Here is a 17161-nt window from a genome sequence, read left to right on the forward strand (position 1 = left end):
GTGGGGAGGAGTGGAAGGGAGGGGGGGAGGGCCAGGCCACCGCGAGGAAGAAACATGCTCCCCTTACTGGTGTGAGCTGCCGCATGCTCGGGCTGGGGGGCTCGGGTAGGGGGGCGCTCCTCCTAGGGCTTTGGTCCCTTCCCCGTCTGGCTCCACACTGGCCGCCGGCTCTGCTTGCCTTCCTCCCCATTTCTTTCTGCCGGCAGGGCCACCCCTGTCCTCCCGCCTGTCCATCTGGCTCTGTGCACCAGGGCCCCAGCTGCCCTCGGGCCACCCGCCAGGCCCCCTGGCTGTCAGGCTGTCAGTTTCTGGATGGTTCTGTTGTAGTACTGCGTGATGGGGGGCGTCAGAGGGTTCCAGCTGTTGGCGTGGAGCTCGATGACCTCCAGCAGCAGGGACCGGGTCAGCATCGACTCCGAGGGGCACAGCATCTTGTCGCGGGCACTGGCCAGGAGCTCCGCCATCATCTCGGGCAGCTGCTCCTCCAGCAGTCGGCCTGTGCTCTGCAGCTGCGGGCAGAGAAGTGGGGTTAGGACGTGAGCTGGGCCCTGAAAGGGCTCCTGACCCACCTTGGTTAGGGGTGCTGGGGGCAGGAACGGGAAATAGCTGGATTATCCCAGGAAGGTGCAGGCCCAGGCCTCTATGCCACAGGGCAGAAGGATGGAGAGTGTGGAGGGTGGACACAGCCAATGCGAGAGCCCACATTTAATACCCAATCTGCCGGAGGAATAAGCGGGGTCAGAATATTGCCTGCTGCCCAGGGCTGCCAAGAGTCCTCACCAGGAACACGCTGCTTCTCCCTTCATCCACTTGCCTCCCCTCCTACAGGAAGCCTTCTTGGACTATCGCCCACAACCTCAATGGCCGTGTGACCTGCTTCCTTCAAGAGTGACCAGGTGGCACCGTGTCAATTTTCATTTGCTGGGATGTCTCTCTGGAAACGAACTTGGTCATTATTACCTGCATGTGTCCGTGTGGAACCCGAGAGCAGGGATGAGGTCTCCTGTTTCTCTCTTTCCTTCTCTTCTGCCCCCAATCGTACCTACATACCCCCAGAACTGACCCCTGCCCACACTTGGGACACGAAGGGGAGGAGAGAAATATGAACTGGGGCAGAAGGCCAGACAGAGGGCCTGCCCCCAAGAGAGGCCCCTGGTCATCTCGAAAAGCCCCCTTAGGAAGAAGGAGCCCCGATCTTCTGGATCAGTGCACCCTCGGCCGGCAGCCCGTGCAGCTCCTCTCCCTATAATCTAAGTCCCCATCTCTGCCCCACCACCAGCCTCAGCTCACCCGCTTTTTCAAGGCTCTGCCTTCTTCACGAAACCTTCCCTGACCTTTCTGGCCCACTCTGACCTCTCTCCTAACTCCTCAGGGATGCATGCTCTGTACCCATATTTATTCTCTACACCGTCCCATCCACTCTGTGCATGTGACAGAGGTCTCTATCTCTAGCCAGACCACAAGCTGTCTGGAGGCAGGGACCATGCTTTCTCCTCCCCTCCTATCTCCCCTGCCTGGAGCCCCGGCGTGCCCTGGGTGTGGGCCCTGGAAGCCCCTCTCCTCACCACGCTCCACTCTGAATGTCCCTGGGCTGTTTTCTTTCTTTTTCTTTTTTTTGGCCACGCCGTGCGGCTTGCAGGATCTTAGTTCCTCGACCAGGGATCGAACCCGTGCCCTCAGCAGAGGAAGCGTGGAGTCCTAACCACGGGGCCACCAGGGATTCCCCTTGGACTGTTTTCTGAAGGTACAGCTTTGTCCCTGTAACTGGGCCAAAGCCAAGTGTCTGAAGGAAGATCCCGGAGAGCAGAGGCCACACCTTGGGAACAGGAGTGGGACCTCCCATGGGGGCTGCTTGGAAGTGGACAGTGCCGACCTGGGGGTTCAAGCCTCGGCACCTCCCTCCAAACCACACACCACTGAAGCCAAAGGAGATATGTGGGGGCAGGGCATCACCTAAAATCTCCTAAGTCATTTATGTGGTGCACCTGGCCGAGGAGGAGGTGGTCTTGGGGGCAGAGGGAGAGTGGACGATGCTAGCCCTCCATCCTTGCCGCCAGAGAGCCGGCAGTTCCCTCTCCTCCAGCAGAAGTCCACATCCACTCAGGAAGCCGTCCGCCACCAGCCCCGCTCGACACGCCCTTGCCCTGGACCCGTGGATGCCTCCAGTGGTCCCTGAGCCCCCATAACTGTTAAGGCGAGAGGTACGCACAGGGTCTGAGGTGGGAGGTGTCTAAGCCACGCTGCTTACCTCCATTGAGCAGCACAGGACAGCATCTTCCTTCACATCCTGAGATTGCAAGAGCTGGAAGAGAGCGGCAGAGAATTACGCTTAGGGTGGTGCACTGCTCTCAGCCCCCTGCAGCCCAGAACAAGCATCTCCAAGAGGCGGGCCAGAGAGGCAGCCCACAAAGGACGGCGGGCAGCAGGGGCACTGCCCCAGGACGCAGTGATTTCTCTGACGGGATCTAAGCAGCTAGAGGACCGCCGTAGCCACGGAGCGTAGGCATCCCGGCCAGGTCAGAGGGCTTGACTAGAGGCCACGGCAGAGCAAGGCCGCAGGTGGGTTTGAAGGCAGCGGCAAGCATGCTGGGATCATCAGCTATGAGCAGCTGGTCAGCAAAAATGAAATTCGCGTAGATTTCCTGATTAGTGAGAGGGGCTCAACCATGGTCTCAGGTGCTCCTGGGCCCTGGCTATAGGAGGACTTGCAGAAATCACAGCAGTCTTCTCCACGGGCCCAGCAACGTGAGCCTGCAAAGCCATGCAGACTGTTCCAGAGGCTGGAATTGCTTCCTGACCAAGGCCACGGCCGGAAGGCTCAGCACGGGGACTGGCCACCCCCCGTCCGGGCTTTCCTCTATGTGCTGCATTTCATTCATTCAGTCTCTCTCCCTCTCTCTCTAAATTGAGATATAACTCATGTCACATCAAGTTTACCATTTTTAAGCATACAATTCAGTGACTTTTAGATTCACAAGGTTGTGCGACCATCACTACTAACTCTAGAATATTTTCATTTCATGGCTCCCAAAAGAAACCTGTACCCATTAGCGGTCAGTCCCCTTTCCCCCGCCACCCCCGCCTCTGACAACCCCTAACCCCTTAACCTCTATAGATTTACCTATTCTGGACATTTTATACAATGGAATCATATAACACGTGATTTTTTCGTGAATGGCTTCTTCCACTTATAATGTTTTTAAGGTTCATCCATGTTGTAGCCTGTGTCAGTTCTTCATTCCTTATTGGGGTTGGAAGATATTCCACTGTACGGATACACCATGTTTTGTTTATCCACTCATCAGTTGATAGACATTTGGGCTGTCTCCACTTTCTGGCTGCTGTGAACAAGGCAGCTATGAACACTTGTGTATGAGTTTTTGTGTGGACACGGGTTTTCATCTCTCTTGGGTACGCACTTAGGAGTGGAATTGCTGGGTCATGTGGTAACTCCACATTTAGCGGTTTGAGGACCCGATACACTTTTCTACAGTGGCTGTGCCATTTTTCATTCCCTCCGGCAGTGCCTAGGGTTCTGATTTTTCCACAGCATCGCCAATATCTGTTATTTTCTGCCTTTTTCCCAGGTCACTTTCCAGCTTTCCTTGGAGACTTCTGGATCACTCCAGCCCATGGTGCCCGCCCCTGCTTCTCACCCCCGAGCACCCCCTGGCTTTCCCACCGCTCAGCATTCCACACAAGTGGCAAGACATCTTCCAGTGTGAACTGTGGCCTCCTGAAGGCAGGGCAGTGTGACGTTCATCTCTGCTGCCCTTTAACACCTAGCACAGCTCCTGGCAACAGTAGGGATTCGATAAATGTGGGTCGATGTGATTTATGCATTGTTTTTGTTTTTTGTTTTAAAGGAAGGGCGGAGGGTAAGGAGAGAGCACAAGAGGAAGGCATTTTTAGGGTCAGCTTCCTTGTCCACTAACCGAGAACTGGAGTCAAGGTTTCTGATCTGGGCATGACGCGTTCAAGGAGGGTGAAATCACACACAACCCCGGGGACTGTTCTCACTGCAGACTCGAAATCCAAATTCCACACACTCTCCTTAACTTCCCCCTTCTCCTGTCATATTGCCCAGGGTCTCCCCCAGCAGAAGCCGTGAGCGGTCACATCAGGGGGGCTGAAGATGTATGTATTAAATGTCAGATGAGTCCAGGGGCCAGATCAGTGTGGGATGCTCTGCTCAGAGATGCTCTCAGGGACCAGACCTCCTTCCTCTTCGTATCTCGGCAGGGCTGGGCATTAACTGATCCCACAGTAGACACACCGAAAAAGAAATCATTTGGGGATGAAGGAGCAGAGGTAGGTCTCAGGCTGCTCAAACGATGAGCTGGTGGAGAGCAAGGGACCACCCGGGGAAGGTAACAGTGTCGGCCATGCAGTGACAGGCGTTGACGGCCATCGGTGGGCACGCTCTGCCCAAGGACACACTTCTGACTCTGGGCCTCTGTGCTCTTGTCAGCCAGGAATTCTCAGCCACCACCTGTCTGCAGACCTTCCTTCCTCAGTTTACTCAGGGCTCTGCCCCGACATCACCTCATCCGCCAGGGATTCCCTGACCGGCCCGCGTGTAAGTGATCCCGCCGTTCACCTCCTGACTTACTTCTCTCCACAGCCTCTCTCACCCCTGACATACGATCTATTTGTTTGTCTGCTGTCTCCCCCAGGGGAAGGCAAGCTCCAGGAGGGCAAGGCCTGTTTGGTCCATTCTCTTCCCGAAACCTGGCGCCGTGTCTGGCACGTAGTAAGCGCCTGGAAGTATTTGCTAACAAATACGCCTTGAGTAGCAGGGAGAAAACCCACCCAGCTGGGAGGGTCTGCGAGTGAGGAGGGACTGACCTTGAGCCGCAGCCCCAGGGCAACTCACCCCAGTGCATGCGCCTGAAAAGGCGACAGTGAGCGGGACTTGGATACCTCCACCCCACAGACTTCTCCTGTCAGAGCAGACACGGCACAAAATTATCATCAGTGTGTCTGCAAACGTACAGCGTGTGTGGAAACAGAAGTTGGTGTGACTCTCTAAACGGCAATTTGGTGATAGCTATCAACACTGCAAGTGTACAAACCCTCTGAGCGGCGATACTACTTCCAGGAATTTATTCCACACGTGCCCCCCGCTGCCCACATCTGCACCATGACATTCATATAAGGTTTTTGCTGCACTTTTGCAAATAGCTTGAATGGCTACCAGCAAGGGGACTGGTTAAATTATGATGATACATTTGCACAGAGGAATACTCTGCAGCACACAGCTGTCCACCCTCCTCCCCATGCCGGCGTCTGCTTCTGGAGTTTTCTTGCCCCGCAGGGCTGCAGCCCCTCAAGGGGAGCCAAGGGAAGCTTCCACTGAGTCAGTGTCTGGGGCAATTCTGGGGGTCACACTAGGAAGGACCTCTCTCATCTAGAAAACCCTGGAAGCAGGTTCTGGAAAAAGCTGGGGGGAGGTGACTCACCTTGCAGCAGGCGTACTGAGTCATGGGTACTGGACCACGGGTTGGTTCCAGCATCCAACCCAGCCTGCTCTGGGAGGGGTTGGTTCCAGGACTTGGGGGGCCCTGACTGTCTCGGGGGGGAAGGTGGGCGTAGCCCCACTGACTCTGCACGGAACATGAGAACAAATATTAAGAGAACTCTGTGAGGTTTGCTGGGACTTCTTTCTGATGGTAACTTTGTTCCTGCATAGATTTCCCATAGTGCTTAGCAGGAAGAGAAACCTTAAAATAAAAATTGCTGGTAGAAATCACAAGAAAGGGGGAAAGTGGGGTATCTGGTGGGAAGGGAACTCCCAGAGACAGCGTGGGTGGTGGCAGCCGTTTGGGGACGAGGGGAGCAGGCAGAACTGGGAGCTTATGGGAAGGAAGAAAGGGGTCCTGCCCTGGGTGCACCTAGCACATTGGCTGACACACAGTAGGTGCTAGTAATGACTGTCATGGGAAATTGAGATGAACCTGGGATCATGTTCCGTTCTGAGACCAGCTTCTTAGGGGTCCTGGGGCTTTGAGACATGGGAGGTAACATGATGGGAAATTCTATGAACAGCCGGGGCCCGACAAGTACTAGATGCTCTGAAATATGACTGTTTCTCCCTCCAAGTGGCCCTCCGACTTCTGCCCGCACTGCGTGGGCAGCCTCGTGGAGCCTCATGCTTCTGCCAGCACTTTGCCCAGATGAGCAGGTGTCTCCTCTTTCCTTCTATGGCCCGAGGCCCGCCTGCCCTCTGTCTGCTCCCCGGTGACGGTTCAGAACTGCAGAGCCGGTCCAGGGCTTCCCGTTCTTCCTTCCTTTTCCACATCTTAGTGACTGGACTACCTCCTCCCTTCTGCACACCCAAACCCCTGCAGGCCTGCTCCCTCCCTGGGGGGCTCTGGGGGGACAGACTCAGGGTGGGGACTCTCAAGCAGGGCTGTGGGCAGGCTCTCACCCTAGAGCCTCTCCTCCCACCTTATCTTTCACTGGTTGTTTGGGAAAGTCTGTGCTAGCCAAGAATCACATCGAGTGATAGGCCCTCTCGCAAACGGCCTGCTGGGTTTTCTCAAGGAAGTGGGGGAGGACTGACAGGCTTTCACTGTACTTTTCCTCTGCCGTTGCTGGGATGCAGAGTTCGGGAGGGGAATGGGTGCTGCAGACCACGTCCTACTCTCCCCCAAACGCTATCTCGGCCTGTCCGTTGCCAGCTTTTGAGGGCGGACCCTTGGAGGCTTAGAGCTGAAGGGCTGCAGAGAGGACGTTCCCTCAGCCCCCATCATCACAGCTGGGAAGTCCCACCCTGCTGCTCTGTGTGGTGGAACGAGAGGCCGGCTGGCCTTACCCCGGGGGAGCACTTGACACACGCTACGGGGCTCCCTCCCCAGGACCCCTGTCGGTGTCACTCTGAAGGCTCCAGTGCCTCTGGGTGATCAACGGCTTCTCAGGGATCCGTCCTTGTCTCGCTCTTTGTGGGCAGTGTCCACTCTTTTCTGTCTTGGCCAAAACTTACCTGTTTTGTGTTCCATTTCTTCATGGCTTGCTTTCCTAAAACACAGCTAGTTTCTGGACAAATGAATCCCTGCTGGTACACTGAGGGGGCCAACTCTGTTGTTTATGCGTGTTCTATTTGGGGTCTCCTGGAGACAATGCTTCATTTAACTCCAAGCAACTCTCAAAAAGTAGTGGCAACTTGAACAGATTCTTGTCCACCCGTGTTCACAACAGGCAAGGGGTGGGAGCAACCCAAGTGTCCACTGATGGATGAATGGATAAACTAAGTGTGGTCCATCCATACAACGGAATGTTATTCAGCCTTAAAAAGGAAGGAAATCCTATCACATGCTGCGACATGGACGGACCTTGAAGACCTTATGCTGAGTGAAATAAGCCAGTTGCAAAAGGACAAGTATTGTAGGATTCCACTTATATGAGGGACCTGGAACAAATTCATAGAGACAGAAAGTAGAATGGTGGTTGTCAGGGGCTGAGGAAGAGGGACTAGGGAGTTAGTGTTTAATGGGGACAGAGTTTCAGTTTTGCAAGATGGAAAAGTTCTGGAGACGGATGGTGGTGATGGTTGCACAACGATGTGAATGTGCTTAACGCCACCGAACTGTCCACTTTAAAATGGCTAAAATGGTCAATCTTATGCTTGCTTTTTTTAAAACCACGATTTAAAAATGGTTTAAAAGCAGTGGCAGGGAGCAGGTACTCTTTGGTGGGCGGGTCATTCTCTGCCTGGACAGGACTGTCCCCTTTCTCTGCTGTCGCTCGTTGGAAGAAAAGCTGTAGGGATGGAGGAGACAGGGCTGCAGACCTGGGGGCTGAAGGCCCCAGGGGTGGGGGAGGAGCAGCCCACTCATCAAAGTCTCTGGCACAGAAAGGAGTGTGGGCGGGCCGGGGCAGGCACCCTGGAACAGCGAAATGTGTTTCTTGGACGAGAATCCAAGGCAATTGTGCGAGCCCACACAGTGTTTGTTCGGAAGCTAATGCATTCCTGTCCTATTGTCTCTGCCGGAGACTTGTTGTGGGCACACCCTTCATATCCTCCCTCGGGGAGAGGCCAAGGTGCTTCGAGTCAGGCGGTGGGTGGCTGGACAGCAGAGGGAGAAAGGAGCCTGGTGGGAGCACCTCGGAGTCCCCGGGGGAAGGAAGCCATTGCAGGGCCATGCCGCCCAAGGGGTGCCCTCAGTGCAGCCAGGCTGGTTGCTTAGGATGCCACCCTGTGCGGAGGGAAAGAGGGTGCTGATGGAGGGACCCTGGGGCCGTCTTCCTGTGCGGGAGGGGAGCGAGTGCTGGAGATCACAATTTCTTCTAGCCCCCCCCCCCCCGCCACTGCCCAAGCTCCCCCAACCACCTCAGCTCACCAACAGCTTGATTCCAACCCTGGTAGAACAAACCCAGACAGCCTAATGCAGCCCCAGTAAAAGCTCAGCCAGTCCCCACCTGCAGGAGCCCCTCTTTTAAAGGTAGTCAAGGGTAGGCTGGTGCAGCAACAAAGGAGCAAAAATGAGGAGATTTCAGAGTGTGTGTGATTGGCTGGTTTGCTGGGGAACAAACCCAGAGCTCTGATTGGCTGGCTGGGCCTACAGAAGGGCAGTGGCAGGATACCCTGCAAGCATGGAAGAAGTAGTGGGAAGAGGAGAGAGAAAAAGAAGCAGCAAGAGTGGGAGGTGCAGGTCTCCAGGGGCTGAGGAAGCCACAGTGATGGGCACAAGCCTTGACTGTGGAGAGATGGGGAGAGGCAGAAGAATGAGGCAGAGCCAGAGGAGATGGCCCCGATGCGTGGCACGTGCTCTAGAATGGTGGCCGGGGCGAGGAGCTGCACAGGGCCACCTGCATCTCAGGAGGGCCCTCAGGTTCGAGTCAGGGCATCTCCACCCTGTGCCTCTGGTGGACCTGGACCGGCATCTACAGCTGAGTCTAGAGGACAGCTCCTCATAATGACCTTGAATCTTCAAGAAGAGGGTCAATTACATCTGGGTCTCTTCAGGGAGGCAGGGAAGTAGATAATCTAGCCACAAGAGGCTGTCATCAAAAACATGCAGAAGGGGGGCTTCCCTGGTGGCACAGTGGTTAAAAATCCGCCTGCCAATGTAGGGGACGTGGGTTCGAGCCCTGGTCCGTGAAGATTCCACATGCCGCGGAGCAACTGCCCGTGCGCCTGCGCTCTAGAGCCCGCGAGCACATCTACTGAAGCCTGCGTGCACCTCAACGAAGAGTAGCCCCCGCTCTCCGCAACTAGAGAAAGCCCACACGTGTAGCAATGAAGACCCAACGCAGCCAAAAATAAATAAATAAAATAAATAAAAACAAAACAAAACAAAACAAATGTGCAGAAGGTTTGGCTTCTATTCACTAAGAGTAACTCCGGGCATGCCACTTAGTCACTCTGCACTTCAGTTTCCTCACTTGAGAATGGGAATAATACTTGCCTAGAATTGTTTTGAGAGTCAGTGGAGATAATGCATGTGAAAGAGTTCTGCAAAGTGCAAAGCTTGATTCAAATGCAAGGTGTTATTATTGTTTTTAAATGTATATCTTCATAAACATGTATCTTTCCTGAAGATCTCGACCCACTTTGTAATGTACCATCCCATTTATCCCCGTGACACTCTTGTGGAGACAGGGAAAGGACACAGGCATTATTATCTCTGCTTAATAGACAGAGAAACCGAGGCTCAGTAGTTCGTGACTTACTTACACAAGCCAGACAGACAGTAAGTCTGGGAAGAACTAGAAAGTGCTTAGAAGCCCTGGGTCAGCATCCTTTTCCTTGGGGAATTACTTTAATTTCTCCCACATTAGCTAATTCTTACTTTGCTGGTTGGAGCTCATAATTCTTTTTTTTTTTTTTTTTGCGGTACGCGGGCCTCTCACTATTGGGGCCTCTCCCGTCACGGAGCACAGGCTCTGGACGCGCAGGCTCAGCGGCCATGGCTCACGGGCCCAGCCACTCCGCGGCATGGGGGATCTTCCCGGACCGGGGCATGAACCCATGTCCCCTGCATCGGCAGGCGGACTCTCAACCACTGCGCCACCAGGGAAGCCCCATAATTCTTAATTTTGTTGATTGGTGATGATAATCAATCCGGGCCTTCACAAAACTGAATTGATTTTACCTATTCTTTTCTGCATTGGCCACCATCTCTCCATCTACGCATGCATGCATGTATCCACCCACCAATGCATCCATTTAGCCATCCATTCTTTTATCCACCCACACATCATGTATCCAGCCTTCCATCTACCCACTCATCCTTTCACCCATCTTCCTAGCTACCCATCTACCCTCTCACCCACTCACCAGCCAGCCGTCCTTCGACAACATTCATGGAACACCTACTATGTACCAAACACGGTGTAAGTACCCGGATAACAAGGAGAATAAGACTTGTAACTCAGAGTCTAGTAGGGAAAACAGAGAGATTGCGCTAGGTATGTGGGGTTGGAGCCTGGGACGGAATGGTGGCGGTGAAGAACACGCCAGGCATGTGCCCCAAGCGGCAGCACATGGCATATGCACAAAAAAAAAAAAAACAAAGGTGAACTAATGGAGTGCGCTGGTGAATAACAAGCATTTCAAGAGGCTAAAATATACGGTGCTGGGGGAGAGAGAGCACATGATGATACAGAAGGCCAGGGCCACAGCCTAAAGGGCTCTAGATGCCATGCTACTGGGTTTGGATTTTATCCTAAAGGACTGCAGAGCCACCGATAAGAATTTCAGCTGGTGAGTAGGATGATACTGTTTGCAGTGTGGAGAGTAGACTGGAGCTGGTGGGGTGGTGGGAGAATTGGAGGCAAGGAGACCAGTGAGAAATTATGGCGGCTCGAGTGAGGGCAGGGACAATGGGAGGAGATAGCTTAGGAGGCAGAAGTAAAGGTGAGGAAAAGGACAGTGAGGAAGATGGATAAGCCCCGGGTTTGGGGCTTGTCCGCGGAATAAACTGAGGTGCCACCAGCGATGTTAGGAAGGCAGGAAGAGTTGGTTCTGGAAAAAAGGAATGAGTTCAGTGTTAGAAATACCAAGCCCACCGTCCTTGCGGGTCATCAGGGACGAAGACTAGCGGGAGGCTGGCCACCTGTGACTATCAGTGCCCAGGTGTGAGTCAAGGCCACAGGTGTGATCTGGGGAATGACGTGGAATAAGAGAAGATGGTAAGAGCTCCAAACCCGGAAACAGCAACATCGTAAGGGCGGCAGAGGAGGAGGAACCCCCAAAGGAGGAAGAGGGTGGTCAGGCAAGTAGGCAGAGCAGGAAAAAGTGACGTCATGGAAGCCAAGGGAGTGCTAAGAAGTCAAGGTCACTTCTTGTCGACAAGGTCAACAGTGTCAAAAGCTCAGAGAGGTCAAGTGAGATGAACAATGACCAGGGCCCCCTGGATTTGGTGATTAGGAGAGCACAGGCGACCTTTGCCATGATGACTTCATGCAGGGAGGGGTGGGTGGAAGCCTGGGTAATGTGGAGCTGGAGAGACAGAGCGAGGTCAGGAAGTGGAGAGAGAAAGAGCTGACCATTGCTTTTTCTTTGGGGGTTTCTGTTCTTCCTTCTCTGTCTCTCACTCTCCTTTCCTCCTCCGTCTCTCTTTTTTTGGGGGCGGGGCAGGGAACTTGCCTATGGAAGAGAAGAAGGGTAGGATGCTAGGAAAAAGAGACTGGCCCAGGGTCCAGGGGAATGGTCGGTACAGCGGGAGAGACTTGAGCAGGGGCAGAGATGAGCACGTAGCGTGCGGGAGAGAGGAGAGGACTGATGCCTGAATTAGCCTTAAATAAGACAAAGGCTATCGCTCCCCTGAAATGGACAGGAAGCACGAGTGCGGCTGTGGATAGGTACCCGTGTAATGCTCATGCTGCCTGGCCTGTCTGGGCAACTAGGAGATTAGTGTTGTTTTACATTCATTACTTATTACCGTCATTCTGTGACTGCCTGCGTTTCAGACATCCCCGGGATAGGGGAATTTGCCCCAACTGTCACTTTTCCACTAGCCTAATAAGAAGCCCCGGGGTGGCAGCTACGGTCAGATGTCAAGGAAATTCATGGTTCTGAACTGGACTTCAGTCCAAGCTTGTGCCCTGTGGTCTGGCTGTCTGCCCTCCTAACTAAGACAGGCAGGCGGGCAGGCACCCTAACTGTGGACCAGGCGCCCTGGAGGGAATAATTAGCCTCCTTCCTGCAGAGCTTGCAAACCACCCGTACAAAGTTGCCACAGTAAATGTCACATGGGGGAATGCTTCATCCCACAGCTGACCCCTGGGGGTGGAAACGTAATCTGGGGCTCAGAGCAGACACTGAATCCTTCTGCAGACACCAGAGCCAGAGGACGGGGCCATGGCTCCAATGCCTCCTCTTGGGGGCCAAGCCCTGGCCGGTAGCCTGGACAGGAGGCGAGTTCTGTTCACGTAGTCCCTCCCGGGACCCTGCGTCGGGGTTTGAAACATCAAGGACGTTGGTCGTGACTGCTATCAACACCTTCCAGCTTCTCCTTTAATGCCCTTGCCTTTCCTTCTAGAAGCCTTGTCTGTCCGCTTCTGTATTCACTGCCCTGATGTCCATGGATCTCTCTTAAAGGGGGAACACAAGATGCCTGAGGTAGCCCTGAGGTTTCACCTTTCAGGAGGGGTCTCCTGAGGGCTGAGTCACACCTTCCGGGTCCTCAGTCAGTACCTGGCTTACATTTTTTGGAGCGCTGACTCCAGATGCCAAGCTCTGAACTTTGTGCATGTTTTAAAATCCATTTTATCCTTTTACCAGTTTATCTGAGTTAAATACCATTGTAATTATTCTCACTGTATAACTGTAGAAACTGAGGCACGGAGAGTGAAATGAACTCCCCACGAGTGCACGGGTAGTGGAAAAGCGTCTTTGGAACCCAGGTCTAGTCTGCCTCCAAAGTCAAGGGACATAACCGCTGCCCCATGAGTAAGTCCCGCATAAATAAGACTAATGGCAAGAGGTCAGCAAAAGGGGGGGTGACCACACACCCCATTTTGCCTGGGATCTTCTTGTGTTCATCCCAAATAATTAGTAATATTCCTTTCGCTTTCAAAAGTGCCCTGATTAGGAGGGTACCTGATAATAGTCGCCTAGACAAGGGAAGGGGCACTGAGTGGCTGGGAGCCCCCCGTCTCCCATCACCACCCGACCAGTCAGTACACCTCTGGCCTGTTCCACCTCCCCTCCTGGTGTGTAAGTACTCCTGCCCATCTCTTGAGCGGCTCAGCAGGTGGGGTGAGGAGAAGGGCTCCGAAGGCGGCAAAGCGGCCCTGCTCCCAGCAAGAGGCGGTGATCACTGCAGATCAGGATACCTGCCGCAGGGCCTCACCTGGCCTCACCTGGGCTTGCCAGCGAGAACCGCTCTCCAAGGATGGGAGCCGGAACAGGACGGAATTATGTTAACAGGCTGCTGGCGGGGCCCTGGGGAGAGCAGTTGAAGGAGAGGCAGATGGGAAAGCAGTTGTTCTCCAAGCTTCCTCTGGTGGAGCCTGGCCAGGAGTGCCTGGCCTGGAGGCAATGGGTGGCACCTGGGACCGTCACTCCCTTGACAGCACCCTCTGGACGCCCCTCTGAAGGAATGACTGCATTTTGCGTCTGACTCAGCATCAAATGGTTCCCTGAGACAAGGGGAGGGGTTTGGGCTGGCTGGGGCCCAGGCCTGAGGCCTGGGACAGTGGGCAGACACCCCTCACGGGGCCAGTCTCTGAACTCAAGTCTCTCCCGGCGCCCACCAGGCTGGGACCCCTGGGGCGGCACAAGGAGAGGGCAGGGAAGGGGAGGGCGTCCCGGGCTGCCCTCTGCTCTTAGTGGGGCCTCCCCTGGCCCCTGGCCCCTTCCCTTGGCTCTCTGCAGCCCCCCAACCACCGCCGACCTGAGGCCTGGACTTGACCTTGCTGGCTTTGGGGGGAGGGTGTGATAAGCGTCTGGTGGAGGGAAGTAGCTGCCTGCAAAGGCATTTTCCGCTCTCTAAAGTAAACAATCAAACAGGAAATTAATCGAGAAACCCACATCAATGGAAGGTTCAGGTTGTGATTTTCACAGCCCCAGAGCCAGGAAATTCAAAGTTATAGTTCCCATAGCAACTCGCCTGTAGAAGCTGCCGTGGCTGCTAGCTCGGAATGAGAACTTGAGGGGTCAACTAGGCCAGCCCCCTGCCTCCAGGAAGCGCAGCCCAGCAGCAAGTCTGAATGCGCTGGGGGTAGACTGCCCTTCCGAGGCGCAACAGCAAGCCTGGGACAGAGTTAGGAGCTGCACGGCCTGGGCTCTACTTTCAGTTCTCAGAGCGACAATTGTGTAAACTGCAGAATCAGCTGACATCCTGGGGCTTCAGTTTTCTATATTCCCCTATTCCAGTTATTATTCCTGTATCCCCATAGTCTGTGAATGGGGGCGTAATACTCACGCCTGCAAGACGCTAGAGCGAGGGGCTGTGCAGCGCGTGCTTATTCTTACTTGCGTCTCCCACCCCTTGTTCTACTTGGTCCCATAACGACCCCCATCTCTATCCCGATTGCCCCTGAACTGTGTAATTGTCCTTTGCCTGCCCCCTTTCCCCTGGGTTGTTTTTCCTCCAAGAAACATCTCAATTGATTGACAGGCAGCCTCCAAGGTGGCTCCATTTGTTGGATGGCCTCGTCTCTTCAACCTGCCCCTCCACCCCTTCTGGACCAAATATATGATATGAGCTCAACGTACACTTACTGCTCCCTTGACTGATAAACGGGTAGCCTGAACGGAACCAGACGCAAGCCCTCCTCCTTCAAGCCTGTGCGGGGTTGTGTGTCTTGGGTGGGGTTTTCTTTTGTGTGACTAGTGAGGAGTCCCGCCTGGCAGGAAAGGAGATAAGGGCGTTGGAGCTCAACAGAGAAGGAAACAGTCTGGAATCCTTCCCCGAGAGTCACCCTGCCCTCCCACCCGAGATGGCCACGATAGCCGGCCGGCCTGATCAGCGCAGTTCTGCAGCCCAGGCCCGGGGACCCTTAACATGGGCCGAGGCAGGAGTGGGCACTTCCGGGCACCAGGCCTGTGGCAGAGGGTGCCCAGCCTGCCCGCCCACCCGCCAGCCTGGCCCTGGAGCCGGGCCGTGAATTGAGCAAAGCAGTGGAAAGAGAAGTGACGCCTGCTGGAAAGCAGACAGAGCGGCTCCTGGATTTCCTAACAGGCCCAGCCGCGTGCCAGGGCCGATGGGCCAGCCCAGAGCGCCTGCCCAGCCTCGCTTGCGAAACAGTCCTTCCTCCCCTGGGTGAGCTTTCCCGGGTGGCCGCGCCACTGTCTAGCCACCTGAGTCCCTGAGCGAGACCTCCCCTTCACACCCATCACCTTTCCGTCCTCCCTCTCCCGGGTTTAAACACATCAGAGCACGGTGGACCCCTCGGGAAGACAGGATGCATCCTGGGGGTGCAAGATGTTTCCTCTCATGAAGGCAAAGAAATTTAATCAGAAAGAAGAAGAGATGGGGAAGTAGGTATGGACAGAGGGCTGACTTCTCTGCAGTCTCAGAGGGGACCAGGAGAGGGGCACTGCCACAGAGGGTGGCCCACTGGCTTCCAAGGAAAGGCCTCCCTGTGCACAGGGCCCTAGGCCGCTGCAGCCCCGGAGCCCGGCACTGCTCACTGATGGGCACACGGTCATCTGAAGGGCTTTGCCGATCCACCTTGTCTTGAGCCTGGGAAGAAGCTTCTCAGAAGGTTCTTCTTGGTATGCCAAGCTAACCAGGGGTCCCTCCTACCAATTCCAGACTCTGCAGGGGGTGGGAGTGGGGAGGGTGCAAGTAACCAGCAAGGGGCCTTGAGGAGCTGGGGGGGGCACACCGGCCTCTTACTCTGCCCCCAAGCACGGAATGCTGAAGAAGCCTTTGCTTAGATCACGTCCTCTTTAGCCGTGTGAAGAATAAATGCCTGCAGCAGCCTGGTTCCCAGGCAGAGGTGCCAGTCTTCCCGGGGTGAGGCAGGTGGGTGGAGTTTGAAGACACATGGCAGAAGCTGGCCGGGAGGTCTGCCCCTTGGGTAGAGGAGCTTAGCTGGTTCTGTGGTGCGTTTGGGTGCAAGGAGGTTCCCGAGGACCAACTGGGCAGGGACGGCTGGGCCTGGGACGATTAAGCACAGAAAAAATAGGGCTGTGCTCAAGGCATAATTAGCATCTGTGCTCAGAGCAGCAGCCACCCCAACGGAGGGGCAAACAGGCCTGGGCTGAGAAAAGGGCCTGGGCTGCCTGGGGACAGCAGAGGTACTCGCTAGCAAGTCTAAGGTTGGAGATAAGAGTGTTTAATGGGCACCTGGAAGTCTGTTTGGCTTTAGAGCCTTACCCTTAGCAAGAGTATACATTTTCATAATGGGGTGACTCTTCCTAAACTGAGACAAGCTCTTTGGGTGAATTAGCACGTGCGTCAATATTCTGTAGCACGGCGCATCCTTACCAGGTCCAGCTGACTGGGCTGCAGGGGATAGAGTGCTTAGCCTGGCACTCAGGGGCTCGCTGGCCCACTTCCGCCCCAGGGGCCCTCCACCCCCCTCTCTCCCCTTCACAGGCCTCCAGTCCAGCCAAATCCATCTATGAACATGGTTTGTCCTTATCTGCCTCCGGCTTTTGCTCCTCATTGACTCAGCCGGGCCTGCCTTCTCTCACCTTGGCTCCATTTACTGGACCTTGCAAGATGGACCGCAAGACACCCCCCCCCCCCACCCCGAGAAGCCTTCCCTGACCTCCTCTCCTGATCCCTTGTAGGGAGAAGCCTCATTACTCACAGCCCGGGACCAGTTCTAGGTCGATAGCCTAGAGTTTACCTAGACTAGCTTTTCCTCACACAGGACCTTGTGCCCAGCTGGCCCTCAGAAAACCTGTGGATTGGATTTGAAGGAAAATATGTGCTGGCTGGGGCAAAGCCACTCAGAAGACCCTCTGTGTTCCCTGAATGCAGCCCCACCAGTGACAGACAGGCCTGGAGCATGGCTGGTCCTGCACCCTCCTCCAAGGAGTCTGAAAGAATAGAACTTTTTCATTCATTCATTCATTCATTCATTCAATAAGGAGGCATGAATCCTGTCCTCATAGACCTATTAGTTTAGTAGAAAAGACAGAGTTTACACAAGCAGATCTGTGATGGGAGCCGGGGCTGTAAAGTGAGACTGCCTGGGTTCTAATCCCGACTCGATCACCTGCTAATTATGTTGCACAGGTAACTTATCTGAG

At 54.7% G+C, this 17161-nt stretch overlaps 1 protein-coding gene across 3 annotated transcripts in view; it reads right to left on the reverse strand.

Moving 5' to 3' along the window:
- Nucleotides 1-269: 269 nt before the first annotated feature.
- Nucleotides 270-17161, reverse strand: part of CTIF (cap binding complex dependent translation initiation factor) — a 303031-nt gene continuing 286139 nt past the window's right edge. For all 3 annotated transcript variants that reach the window (XM_082853169.1, XM_082853167.1, XM_082853168.1), the window contains exons 11-12: nt 2249-2302; nt 270-509 (exon numbers count right to left, since the gene is read on the reverse strand). In XM_082853169.1, coding sequence (XP_082709295.1) covers nt 294-509; nt 2249-2302 — 270 coding nt within the window. In that variant the 3' untranslated portion in view covers nt 270-293. The remainder of the gene's footprint in view (nt 510-2248; nt 2303-17161) is intronic.

This window comes from Leucopleurus acutus (assembly GCF_964270905.1).
Source record: "Leucopleurus acutus genome assembly, chromosome: 13".
Lineage (NCBI taxonomy): Eukaryota > Metazoa > Chordata > Mammalia > Artiodactyla > Delphinidae > Leucopleurus > Leucopleurus acutus.